The following is a 13,123-nucleotide window of genomic DNA, read 5'->3' on the forward strand; positions in this document are numbered from 1 at the left end:
GGCTCCGGACGCGCAGGCCCAGCAGCCACAGCCCACGGGCCCAGCCGCTCCGCGGCACGCGGGATCCCCCCGGACCGGGGCACGAACCCGCGTCCCCCGCATCGGCAGGCGGACTCCCAACCACTGCGCCACCAGGGAAGCCCTGAAAATGTTTTTCTAATTGCATCACAATATGGCAAAATACAACTTTGGCTAAATCTTGGTAGAAGATCGTGGTAGATTAAAAATAATTGCAACTTTTTGCTACTTCTTCCATTGAGAGTTGGAGTCTAATTCACTCCCCCATGAATCTGTCCTGTTCTTACTAACATGTTGGACCCACAGAACATGGCAGAAGTGAAGTTTTGGAAAGCTTTGCAGCTTCTGCCTGGGACTCTTAGGACACTCTAGCAGGGAACCCTGAGCTGTCACATAAGTCTGACTACCCTGACTGCTATGCTGGAAATTTCGGCCACATGAAGGTGCTCCACTTGATAGTCTCAAATGATTCCAGTCTCCAAGCTATCTTCACCAAGGTGTCAGACACTAAGTGAAGCCATCTTGAACCCACCAGACCAGCCATCCACCAGGAGAGTAAACTCTGCTGACACCAGCAGAAGAAGAGTCAATCAAGCCTTGCCCAAATTCCTCAGCAACAAAATTGTGAGATGTAATAAAATAGTTGTTTTAAACCACCAGCACTTGGGACAGTTTGTCAAGCAGCAATAGATAACTGGAAGATAGGTATAGAAACTATTTTTTACGGTTTTATATTTTTTCAAAATTTAACAAAATTGAGTCTCCTCCTCATTATTGGAGTTGAGGCTATTTTCCACCTGTTAGGAAAAACAACAAAAGGTAAAGATAGGCAAGCATAGCATAGAGGATCTCAGGTTCAGTGCTAGACCAATGCAAAGATCAGGTCTGCATGACCAGGGTCACTTAGTGATGGGCCAGCATCTTCATGCAAATCAGAAAAAGGAATACCTTTCTCCTGGCAGGCACAGCCTAACACTAGACTGTGATGAACAAAGTGCAGGCTGACTCTCAGCCCCCACTTCTCCCAGCATCCTTGTGCAGGGCACAATTAGTATAACCTATATGCAATATCTTTATAAATTAAAGTGCAAAGCAATGTTTCTACATTTGCAAATGACATAGATTCTTGTGGGTGGCAATGAACTAAGTTGATGAGGATGAAAAGATCTTATGAATCTGTGTGAGTGGGCAGAAAGGTGGCAAATGAGTGCATAAAGTATACATATGAGCTAACAGTCACAGCTAAGGAGAGGGATCTAGGGTTATTGTAGATTGTTCCCTGAAGATAATACAGAGGCTTCTTCTGACAGCAAAAAGAGCAACTACTTGATTGAATCATTAAAGTGCCATTCCCCCTGAGAAGCAAAGTAGTACCACCCACTCAACTGATGCTCTGATGGAAGCTGAATAAGGCAGAAACCATTATGAGAAAGACTGGAGAAAAATTAACAGCATGAGGGCTCAGAAGAAACAAGTACTTCTATATATGAGTGGAATATGAAGGACAAACCAAGCAGGTCCTGGTGAAAGCAGCTGCAGTGGTGGAGATGGTAGCAGTGACTACAGCATGCTTAGGACTGGGAACAAGTAGCTATGATGATGGGGGTGATGCAAGCAGACTATTTCTGGTGATGGCAGCAGTAGCAGCAACTGAGTTGATTTCCCAGCTGATACCAGTGATATTGGACGGCAGTGGTGGCACCAGACCATTAATGCTGGCAACAGGAATGGAGATAAAGCAGTAGTCAGGAAATATTGTCAAATACTTCATCAACTCTTTATTCAGCATTGACCACATTTCTGGTATCATGTTGGGTAGATAAGTAAATGTTAACAAATACCCATTATATGCCCAGCCCCGTAATAGATGTGGGAGAACAAAGATGACTAGAACATGGTCCCTACCCTTCAGAAGCTCAAAATTGAGTATGGGGAGCACACATGAAAACAAATAATTATGGCAATGTGTTAACTGTGAAAAAGAAATATAAACTTCTGTATAGTCCAATGCAAAGAGAGAAAACATATTCCCTTGTTTTGACATACAGCATTAGAGCAGGCACTGTGTTAGACACTGTAGAAGACACAAGATAAATCAGACATAGATCCTGACCTGTGAAGCTTATAGTCCAGTCGATGAGGTAGGACAAATGTAATTCTATAAAACAAGTAGAGAAGTGATATATTTTAGAAAGTTCCAGAAAAAGTATTTTAGGTTTTTATAGGAAAGCCTACATACAGTAGACACTCAATGTTGTTTTAAGGTGCATTCTACCTATTCAATCTTGAATGCCACTTTTTCCTTCTTTGATACCCTTTAATATAGTTTACTTTAAAAAATCTTTATTGAGTGCCTACTATATTGAGTGCCTGCTATACACTGAATATTTTTGATGAGGTCATGATGGTAGGACCCTGGTCCACTGGGATTAGTGCCCTTATAAGAGGACACCCTAAAAAGCCTGCAGCTCTCTCTCCCCTCTGGTGAGGAAAAAAAAAAGAAAGAAAATCACCTGAGGACATAGTGAGAAGGCAGCCATCTGCAAGCCAGGAATAGAGCCCTCACCAGAAAGCTAATTGTCCAGAACCTTGATCTTGGACTTCCCACCTTACAGAACTGTAAGAAATAAATTTCTATTAGTTAAGCCAACCAGTCTATGGTATTTGATTATAGTGGTCCTAGTAGACTAACACAAGTTTTGGTACAGGGAATGAGGCCCCCAGCCCCCCCCAAATTGATGTCCTTCTCACCCCAAATTCATGTACAACACAATTCAGTCAAGTTTTTTGATGCTTTATTATGAGGATTTCTTTCCTCCAATTTCCAATAACCTTTCCCTCATTTCCATCTGAGTTGTCACTGGAATGGCCTTTATCATCCATATTTCTACCAACATTCTGTTCATGACTATTCATGTATTTCTGTAAGATGGAAGCTTTGTCTCCTGCTTGCCTCTTTTCTTTCTGAGCCCTCACCACAATCATCTTTAATGTCCTTATACCTATCAACAGTTTCTTCACAGCAATCTCAGCTTTTTCTAGCATGGGCTTCAAAACTCTTCCAGCCTCTACCCATCACACAATTCCAAAGCCACTTTCACATTTTTTGGTATTTGTTACAGCAGTACTCTATTCCTAGTACCAAAATGTATTGGTATTACTTAGGGTTCTCCAGAAAAACAGAACCAGAAATTTATATAGAAATTTATAAGAGGAACAGACTCTTGCAATTATAGAGGCTGAGAAGTCCCAAGATCTGCAGTCTACAACCAGAGACCCAAGAGACCTGATGGTATAAATACCAGTGTGAAAGCTGGCAAGCTCAAGACCCAAAAAGAGCCAATGCTTCAGTTCAAGTCCAAAGGCAGGAAAAGATCAATGTCCCAGCTCAAAGTAGTCAGACAGTTGAAGTTCCCTTTTACACAAGGAAGGGTCAATCTTTTTGTTCTATTCAGGCCTTCAACTGATTATGGCCACTCACTTTAGGGAAGGCAATCTGCTTCACTCAGTAGAATTGATTCAAATGTTAATCTCATCAGAAAAACATACAAACAAAAAAACAACAACCAACCCTCACAGACACATCCAGAATAATGTTTGACCAAATACCTGGGTTCCTCGTGGCCAAGTTGACACATAAAATCAACCATTACACTGACTATCTTCTGAGCTCTGGGAGTACAAAGTGAACAAAGTTTCTATCCTCATGGAGCTTATGTCCTATTGCGGGGTCACATAAATAAATAATTTCAAACACTGCTAACTGCTAAGAATGTGGACCAAGGAAAAAGACAAAGTGTAAGAAAGGATGTGGGGGTGGGCAGAGACGTTTATAGGAAGTAGAGTGAGTCTAAAAGTCTTTGAGCTCAGAAATGAAATTGGAGGGACTCCGGTGGCACAGTGGATAAGACTCCACGCTCCCAATGCAAGGGGCCTGGGTTTGATCCCTGGTCCACAAACTAGATCCCACATGCATGCCTCAACTAAGAGTTCGCATGCCACAACTAAGGAGCCTGCCTGCCGCAACTAAGACCTGGCACAACCAAAGAAAGAAGGAAAGAAAAAAAGGATGAAATTGGAGTTATGCTTTGGGAAGAATAATCTAGTATCAAGGTGCAAAGTGACACACAGAAGAGAGGCACTACAGGTGGGGAAGCTAATACAGCATTCAGGAAAGATGAAGGAAATGGAAAAAAGAGAGAAAAGAAGGGAAGAAACTATTGAGCACCTACTATGTGTCAGACATGCTTTTAAGTGTTTTCACATATTTGAACTGGGAAGTGGCAGGGGGCATGAAAAGGAAGAAAAATATTTAAAAGATACTACAAAGAATCATCAAGACTTCACAGCTGATTTTGTGTTTATGTATGTGTATATTGGTACATTTACTTGTACTTGGGTAGATACAGTTGGAAAAAAGAAAGGTTCAAAAAGGTCTAAGGTTTCAAGTATGGGTAACCAGCAAGGTAACAGTGGTATTATGAGAAAAAAGGATTATACAAAGGAAGAGAATGAGGAGGGAGGACAAGTGTTATATATTTTTTAAATGAGGCATCCAGGCAAAGCTGCTCAATAAACAGTAGGAAATTACAGGGCTACAGGTGAAAAGATAAGTCATACCAGGAGATGTGAAGATAGAGATTATCTTCAGAGATATGGTACCTGAAACAATGAGATGTACTTTGGTTACAAATGAAGAGAATGAAGAGAAAGAAGAGGATATATTTTTGTGGATTCTCATACTTGAGGAAGATCTAGAGGTGCGGTGTCCAATATGGTAGCCATTAGCCACATGAAGGGACTTAAATCAATTTAAATTAAAATGAAAAATTTAGTTAGTCGTACTTGCTATATTTCAAGTGGCTACCATATTGAATATCAGAGTTATAAAACATTTCCAACATCACAGAAAGTTCTATTGGACAGTATGTACCTAGAGATTCATCAGAGTAGAAGAAAGGGGAGAATTTAGTCACTTGAAAGCCATTCAAGTACAGAATGACCCATGGTATTAAGTGCTCCAATAAAAGCATATGAAAGCTAAAAACAAATAATAACGTGTGACTCTTAAAGCAGTTTCAGACTAGTAAAAAAGTTAGAAACTAGATTATAAGAGATTTTGGATGAAATTGGTGATAAACAGGTAGAGGTAACAAGTATAACAATTCTTTCAAGTAACTTTTCAGTGAAGAAAAACAGAGAAAGAATGTAAACCTAAGGAAGAACTGAAAGAGAATCAAGCTGTGTATGTATGTGCCTAAGATACGCATGTTTGTGGACTCACTGGAAGGCTTGGCTACCAATCAACCAACCAGCTATCCACTAACTCTACCAATCAAAAAAGGCTTTGATGTAGCGATGACAATTGAGGGGATAGAATCATACAATTTTAAAGCTATGAGAAGCTTTAGGAATCATCTAATCTACTGGTCACATTATATAGAAAGCAGGTGCCCAGTCACACCCACAGCTTAGTAGTATTAAAAGCTAGAATAAGAACTCAGGTGTTCTGCATCCTAGGCCATTAGATGTTCAGCCTCATTCAAATGCCTCCTAAGACACAGACCAGAAAAGTGAAGAAAGCTTCTTCTATTGAGTTCCATTAATCTAGCAAGAAAATATCTATGTTCACATATATAAAACTTCAATTTAAAAAAAAGACAATTTTTTTACTTCTCTCCTTTAAAATTTAGAAAAACAGAACTAAGCATTGAGTGCCTACTATTTTGTAACAAACATTACACTAAAAAGACCTTAAATATCTAATTAAATCTTTAATATAACCCGTTTTCAGTAATTCACAGCTTAGAAATTTATGCATCAGGTCAGTGAGGTCACAGAGGTAGTGACACTTTTACTCAGTTCTATACTATAATTAGGAAATGGTAGAGAAAATGGGAGAAAAAAGATGAATAGGCTAGGGAATGGAAATTAGATGTTTAACAAAGTATAAAAGTAACAAGGACAAATTCATATACCTGCCAATCTTAAAAATAAAACCAAAGAAAACCAACCCTTTAGATAAATAATTGCTAATTAAACAAAATGTTTCAAGGAACTCTAACATTGCCTTTGGAGGGAACTGGGTGACTGGGGAACAGGGTTTTAAGGAGACTTTTCACAGTAACGAAGTTTAACAATAACAATCTATTACCTCTTCCAATAAATAAAGTTTCTTTTAAAAACTTGATATGTTTCAGTTCCTACCGGTAGTTTGTAATTACTAGCATTCTACAATCCCCTGAGGCTGCAGAAAAATTGAAATTTCAAGAAAGAAAAATCCTAACTCTGTTCTGAAAAGGCAAGGGAAAAATTACATTAAGAACAGAAGACTTGCCTTTCGCGGTTGGGAATCAGGAAGGGAGAGAAGTCATTGCCTGCAACAATCACTATTTGATCAAACCAATTCTATTGCTATTATTTTTAGCTCATCTTTTTAGCCTGTTGCTAAGGAACCCTACAGCCCGAAAGCAATTTACTCATAGGAACCCACATGAAGCAAGAGAAAAGCAATGATGCTGAAGCTTTCTAATTAGGCCATTAAGTCTATTTTAGTGCCGTTTAATAAATTAACTCCTCTCGATTTTTATGCACCGCTATAGTGATGTTGAAAATCCTGTTGTACCCAAAAGCAAAATCATCATTTGTAAATTTTTAATATGAGGGTCTGCAAATCAGTATGTCTGAAATGGGGAGCCATAGTTCTGGATTCTGATTTTCTATTAATACTTGTCTTTTACTCTTGAAAATACTAAACAATTTCTTGTTTAGTATTTTCTATCAACAATTCTAAACAATTTCTTGCAAGAGAAATTTTTGTATTTTAAGAGGTCTGGTGCAGAACATGAGGAAAGGATTTGACAAAGCTATTAGATACATAAAAGCTATGAATTGAAATTTCTACTTGGGATGTGGCAAGAGGGCTCAGACATCAAGTGCAAAACGGCATGACAGTGGGCGGAACAGAGCACTGGCGAGGCCGCGGATGCTCTAAGGAGCGAGGTGTCAAGCGGAATCCGGTATGACACAAATACGTACAGGAAAGGTGGGAACTCTAGGTCTTCGCATTTCTACCCACTCAGTTCGAGAACCTCATAACAACACACAGACGTCATCGCTTTCGTAATTGGTGCAGACAGTGAGTCACAGGGACGCCGTTCAAGCCGTTTCAACTGGAGCCAACCTGTATTTGCCCCTTTCCACCGAGCCTGATTTGCCACCTGCTGTTGCCCCCAATAACCTCAAATTCGTCCAAACTAAAATCTTGGTAGAGCTAAGAAGTAGAGCTAAGTAGTAGGCCATGGTAAGCTAAGAAGATTGGTGATACAGCGAGCTATCTTCAGCTTTTGGCTCTTTCCTGCCATATTTTTAAAAGTCCTTCCAATCCGTTGGTTTCCGACGACACAGGTACAGACAACGGAGCTAAACACCGCCGGGCTCTAAGTAGCGTCAACGTGGCAGTAACGAGAAAACGAGGGGTCAAAATTCCACCAGTAAATGAGGCAGCTCGGCCTACGCCCCGCCCACCACTCCTGCCAGCCAATAATCTTCACAACTCTTCTGCTACTCCCGCCCATTCTTAGCGCAGTTTGAGCCTCTTCCTCTGCTTCCCCCGAGCACCAAAAACCCGCCGTATGTGCGCCCCTCTTCCGCTTCGCTATACCAGAGAGCCCTCTGCCTTTCTTTATTGAAGGCGTAGGGAACGGCATCGGCTACCACCCGAGGCCCAAGATCCCAGAGGCTAGTCTCACAAATAGCAGCGGAACGAAAGAAAACAAAAAGGGCTGCCGGGATCTTTCACCGCACGCCCAGTTTACCTCGCCCCGGAAGTGATTCACCACTCCTCCTCCCTTCCCGCTCCTCCCTCTCTGGTTGAGAAGGGAAGACGACGGCCAGGTCTGGCCCGGCATGCTTTGGGTTTCCGGTGACCTCTGGCCTTTTTCTGTCGTCCGCTCTTGCTTCCTCGCGTGGTTGTTCGCTCACTGCTTTCCGTCCTTGCCTCCCTCCAGTATTTCTTCGCACGCTGCGTGGTGACTGTGGCGTCCGTGAACAGCAAGGAGGCGGTGGCGGAGGACACTCGTCATGGCCGCCTCTAAGCCTGTGGAGGCGGCGGTGGTCGCAGCGGCTATTCCCGGCTCCGGGAGTGGGGTGGGCGGCGGCAGTGCGACTGCGGGCCCGGGCACCGGGGGCCTGCCGCGATGGCAGCTGGCGCTGGCGGTCGGGGCGCCTCTGCTGCTGGGCGCGGGTGCCATGTACCTGTGGAGCCGGCAGCGGCGGCGCCGGGAGACCGGGGGCCGAGGGGACGCCAGCGGCCTGAAGCGCAACAGTGAACGGAAGACCCCGGAGGGCAGGGCCAGTCCGGCCCCGGGCAGCGGACACCCCGAGGGCCCCGGTACTCACCTGGAAATGGTGAGAAGCAGCCCCGAGCCCTGGAGGTAGAACCCGGCGGGTGCAGCCTTTCCTTGACGGGTTGTGCCCGTCAGGGGGCTTCCCATCAGACGGAAGCTGCCAATACGCAGCGCATGGGTTTAGGGAAACTCAGTTCTGGCTGCCTTTATAGGGAATGGAGTAGCCCGAGGGCACAGGTTAGCAACATTCGTTGAGAGCTTCCTTTTGGTTTCAGAAAAATATTTGCTTTTCTTCTCAGTGACACAGCATTTATCCTTAGGGTTGTGGGTACGGGGACATTTGCAAATGTGATGATTGTATTTAACTAACTAATGAATGAAGCCAAATTCCCTTAACTATCGGTATGTTGTGATATGAATTGCCTTGGTCATGTCTAAGGCCTAGGACTTAATTAGTAATAATCTTTTAATAACAAGCGAATCCCCTTTTTTGAAGTATTTTAGGGTTGCGTATAGGTAAATACAGTGACTGTTGGTTGACAAGAGTAAAATGGTATTCAGTGGCATTTATTTCATCTGGGGGCATGAGTTCTTAAACTTTTGGGGTAGAAGCATCTTAAATTTATTTTTAAACTTTACCTGGAAAGTTACATGACCAAGCCTGACATACGGTTAAGCCAAGCGTCGGAGTGTCTGGTGAATTAACTGCTTTGTATGGCTTTGTTGAACTATTAAATCCTTCTGGTATCTGACAGCTGTGGGGGGAATTGGCCTGGCAGCATTTAACAATACTGGGGTGAGGTAGCGTGAGGTGGAGGATTTTATCTGAGTCTGATATCGTACAATGGCGGTTACGGAGTAAATCAGAGTTCACAGTAACCTTTGGTCAAAAAACTCCCAATTATATACATTTGCAAGTTATTTCCACGTTACACTGTTCAGACTGAAAACATAAGTAGTCAAATTAATTTTAAAGGAAGTTCTGATATGGAAGCAAACTACCTTAGTTTAGATGCATCCTATATATCTGGCGTTGTGCTAGGCCCTGAGAGCCAAATAGTCTTTCTAATGGGAGAGTAAGATACTGCTTTAAAAAAAAAAAATACAGAAAAGATGCAGTGCAAGTATGCTGGAAGAACCCATGGACTGTGAGAACCAGGAGAAGTGTGCTTTATATTGGGCTCTCCAGCATGGTTACCTTGAGAAAGTCATTTTATCTCTTCGACGTTGGTGTCATCCCTGTAGAATAGGAGAATTAAAATATTGGATCTCTTACATTTCTTCCAGCCCTAAAAATTGGTGATTCTGAGTGCTGTTAATGAGAGTGGTAATCAAGGTGATTCTTTGAATTAGTCATCATTTGTCTTGTTGTTTTCATATTTCTGAAATTCTCTGGTCATTTCCTATTTCATTTGCTTATTTTAATCACAGAAGAATAGTAGGTGAATGAAAAATACATAAAAGTTCTCTGTTCTATAATAATCACCAAAAATAAAGATAATTTCTATAAAAGAAACAAGGTTTTGATATTTCATTGCAGTTTCAAATACTAACCCACCTCACCTGTTTGGTATTTGATAGAATTCAGCAAACTGTCTTTCCGATTTTAGATTTCCTTAAATCCCATTTTCAGCTTTTCAGCATTGTCTAGGTCAACACTGTGATAATTTTTAAATTTCATGGTGTATTGTAGTTTTATCAGAACATTTTTTTTAATTCACCTGACTGCTGCTAAAAATTAGACTTTAACATTGACTTCTTTGTATAACTTGAACTGCTTTAAAGTGATTCCTTTTGACCCAAAATAAAACTGAGCAGAACACTTGCATTTACTGTTCTTGTGGAATTTGTGGGGTGGTACCTGTAGTCTTGCTTTGAGTTACTAGATGATACTTTAGTAAAGCAACAGTAAGAATGTCTGTGCCATTTTTTTAATGGAAATTTGTATTTTAGCTGATGGTGACCAATAAATACTGAAAGACTATTTTTTGTCTTTTTTATAGTCTAGTCCTCAGAGTTATTATTAGACTACCTAAATATAACTGACCACAAATTGTAATTTATTATTATCTGTGAATGGAGAAATTGCTTTATATTTGAATAGCACCTTTAAATTGTCAACCTCAGTGGGTTTTGTAAACAAGAGAGCATTTGTTTGAACTGATGGAAAAACTGGCAGAATCCTGATGCTCTGACTGTTCTTTCTCCACCTGAGCAATAGCTGTAATTTTTAAGGCAATGAAGGAATGGACAAATATTGTCAGTTCAGGGTTCAATATCAGTGGATAAAGTGGAAAATCAGTGGTTATTGTCTGTTGGCTTATGTTTGCCTTAATGTAAAAATGAACTAACAAAATAACTGGGCTTCTGTCTATTGGGTTTGAGATATTCACGTGCAAGCAGGCTATATCAAATTATTTTTTTCTGGGATAGCATATACTTGTAAAGCAAAAGCAAAAATTCATATTTTTGTTTATTAATGGGGATTTTAGGATTTCACCAGAGAAAGGCGCCTAATCACAGTTGATAGTGTGTGAGATAGAGGTAAAGTATTAAATCATATTCCACTTTGGGCCATTATAAAATCTACCATGATGTGCCATTTTGCTTCAGTAATTTATTTTGAAAACTTGAGATTTACAGATTTTTCAAAGTTGGTAAGGTTCTTTGCCAATCATCTAATCCACAGGACTTCTCAGTCTTTGGGCCAGAGTTATCACAGGGGAGCATCATGCCCACATATACACCAAGCATAGTATCTGGTTGCACAAATGGCTTAGGTATTTCTTTTTTCAAGCAACCTGTGATTTTTTTATTCTAATACATTTATTTTTGGCTGCATTGGGTCTTAGTTGCTGTGTGTGGGCTCTCTCCAGTTGGGGCGAGTGGGGGCCACTCTTCGTTGCGGTGCACAGGCTTCTCACTGCGGTGGCTTCTCGTTGCAGAGCACAGGTTCTAGGCACCTGGGCTTCAGTAGTTGTGGCACACGGGCTCAGTAGCTGTGGCTCATGGGCTCTAGAGTGCAGGCTCAGTAGTTGTGGCACACGGGCTTAGTTGCTCCACGACATGTGGGATCTTCCTGGACTAGGGCTCGAACCCATGTCCCCTGCATTGGCAGGCAGATTCTTAACCACTGCGCCACCAGGGAAGTCCCTGTGATTTTTTTTTTCTAATGTGCATGTATTTATTATTGATTTTATAGTAGTGTTTTATCCAATTGTTTTTAATTTGATGATTTTAAAAAGCAGTTATTCTAGTGTTCAAGTTTTTTCAGTGTTACACAGGAGTTATCCCAACAGGAAATGTTTTGGAACCACTAATCTAAGTCAGTCCTTTAGAATAGGAAGGGAGAGATGTACCTAAACATTTTAATAACAGGGTCAAAACCAGTAACCTGCTGTTATCAGTCATGGTTGAAATAATTCTTCCCCCTCAATGATTTGTTTCTAATCTTTTTTTTTTTTTAATCAGGGTCACTAGTGACATTCTTATAAGTCTAGAGAACACCTTTCAGTCTTTATCTTACTTGATGCTTTGCAGTATTTCACATTGTCTTCTCTTAATTTCATAATTTTTCTTTTGGCTTCTGAGACACTATGTTCTCCTGATAGTCTTTGCTTTTCTTAAAACTTCCTGATACCTCTCTTTGCTGATTCCTCTCAGTCTCCTTTCCAGGCTCTTTTCTCTGCCTCTTTTGGTGACCTTCATGGTTCTGTCATAGGCATTCTTATATTCCGTACCTTCACTGGATGCTTGCTTGCCCTCCAGAAGCTTCACTTAACACTTATATACTGATGGCTCCCTAATTTCTTGTTTATAGCCCAGACCTCTCAAAAGGCCCAGATTTAAAGGAAATCTTCACCTCATTACCTTACAAGTGTTTCACACCAGACTCCTGTTTCTCCTGAGACTATTCCTTATCATTTAATGTGTGTCATCTAACTAGTTTCCCAAGCCAGAAACTTGGATATCATCCCTAACTTTCTATTCTTTCCATGTTCTCCATATCCAATCTAGAAACATGTCCAGAAAATCCTAGTTCTTAAATATCTGACTACTCCTCCATTCCCACTGCTATTTCTTGACTGAATAACTGATAGTCTCATTAGTGTCTTCCTCCAATCCATTTTGTCATTACTAGAGTAAATCCTAACAGTCCCATGCTTAGAACTGTTAAGTGGTCTGTTCATTGCTCACCAAGGTAAAGTTCAAATTCATCATGATTTAACACCCTCTGTGATCTTGATCCTGCTTACCTCTTGTCTTCATCTCTTGCCACTTCTTGTTTCTTGCCTTTGGATGTTCTGTAACAATGCCCAGTACCCCTACCTTCTCATCCTTCAAGTCACAACATGTAGGTCATTTCACCTTTTCTGAAACTCTTCTACCTAAGCATTCCGTTATGTGATTACATAACACTGAATTTTTCTCTTCTACAGCACTTACCACATGGTACTAGAGTCATTTATTCATGTCTTTCCTACTAAACTCTTGACTCTGTGAAGGCTGGGACTGGCTCTATCTTTCTCACCGTTTTTCAGAACCTGGCACATAGCAGGGGTTGAGTGAATGAACTGATGAAGCTTCATTATTTGACATTTTTAAAAAATTCCCACAAACAATATTTTTTCAAAATTTCCAGCTTTTCATTTGTATTCTACCAGTTTATCCTAGAAATTGGTTTAAGAGTCGTAAACCTCATTTAGGCATTCTTTTTATAAATCGTGATTTTGTATGAATTACAACCATAATCCTGC

At 40.9% G+C, this 13,123-nt stretch overlaps 2 protein-coding genes across 6 annotated transcripts in view; one reads left to right on the top strand and one right to left on the bottom strand.

The window, feature by feature from the left end:
- Nucleotides 1-7,498, bottom strand: part of LNP1 (leukemia NUP98 fusion partner 1) — a 37,843-nt gene extending 30,345 nt beyond the window's left edge. For 3 of the 5 annotated variants that reach the window (XM_028493970.1, XM_028493975.1, XM_028493957.1), the window contains exons 1-2: nt 2,532-2,631; nt 2,132-2,176 (exon numbers count right to left, since the gene is read on the bottom strand). The gene's annotated coding sequence lies outside the window, so the exon portion shown is untranslated. Of the gene's footprint in view, nt 1-2,131; nt 2,177-2,531; nt 2,632-7,056 lie in introns of those variants that run through there. The other 2 variants (XM_028493966.1, XM_028493961.1) reach the window with 2 other exon arrangements.
- Nucleotides 7,499-7,810: 312 nt separating this feature from the next.
- Nucleotides 7,811-13,123, top strand: part of TOMM70 (translocase of outer mitochondrial membrane 70) — a 43,624-nt gene continuing 38,311 nt past the window's right edge. The window contains exon 1 of the mRNA XM_007129016.4: nt 7,811-8,427. Coding sequence (XP_007129078.1) covers nt 8,101-8,427 — 327 coding nt within the window. The 5' untranslated portion in view covers nt 7,811-8,100. The remainder of the gene's footprint in view (nt 8,428-13,123) is intronic.

This window comes from Physeter macrocephalus, chromosome 1, assembly GCF_002837175.3.
Source record: "Physeter macrocephalus isolate SW-GA chromosome 1, ASM283717v5, whole genome shotgun sequence".
Taxonomy (NCBI): Eukaryota; Metazoa; Chordata; class Mammalia; order Artiodactyla; family Physeteridae; genus Physeter; species Physeter macrocephalus.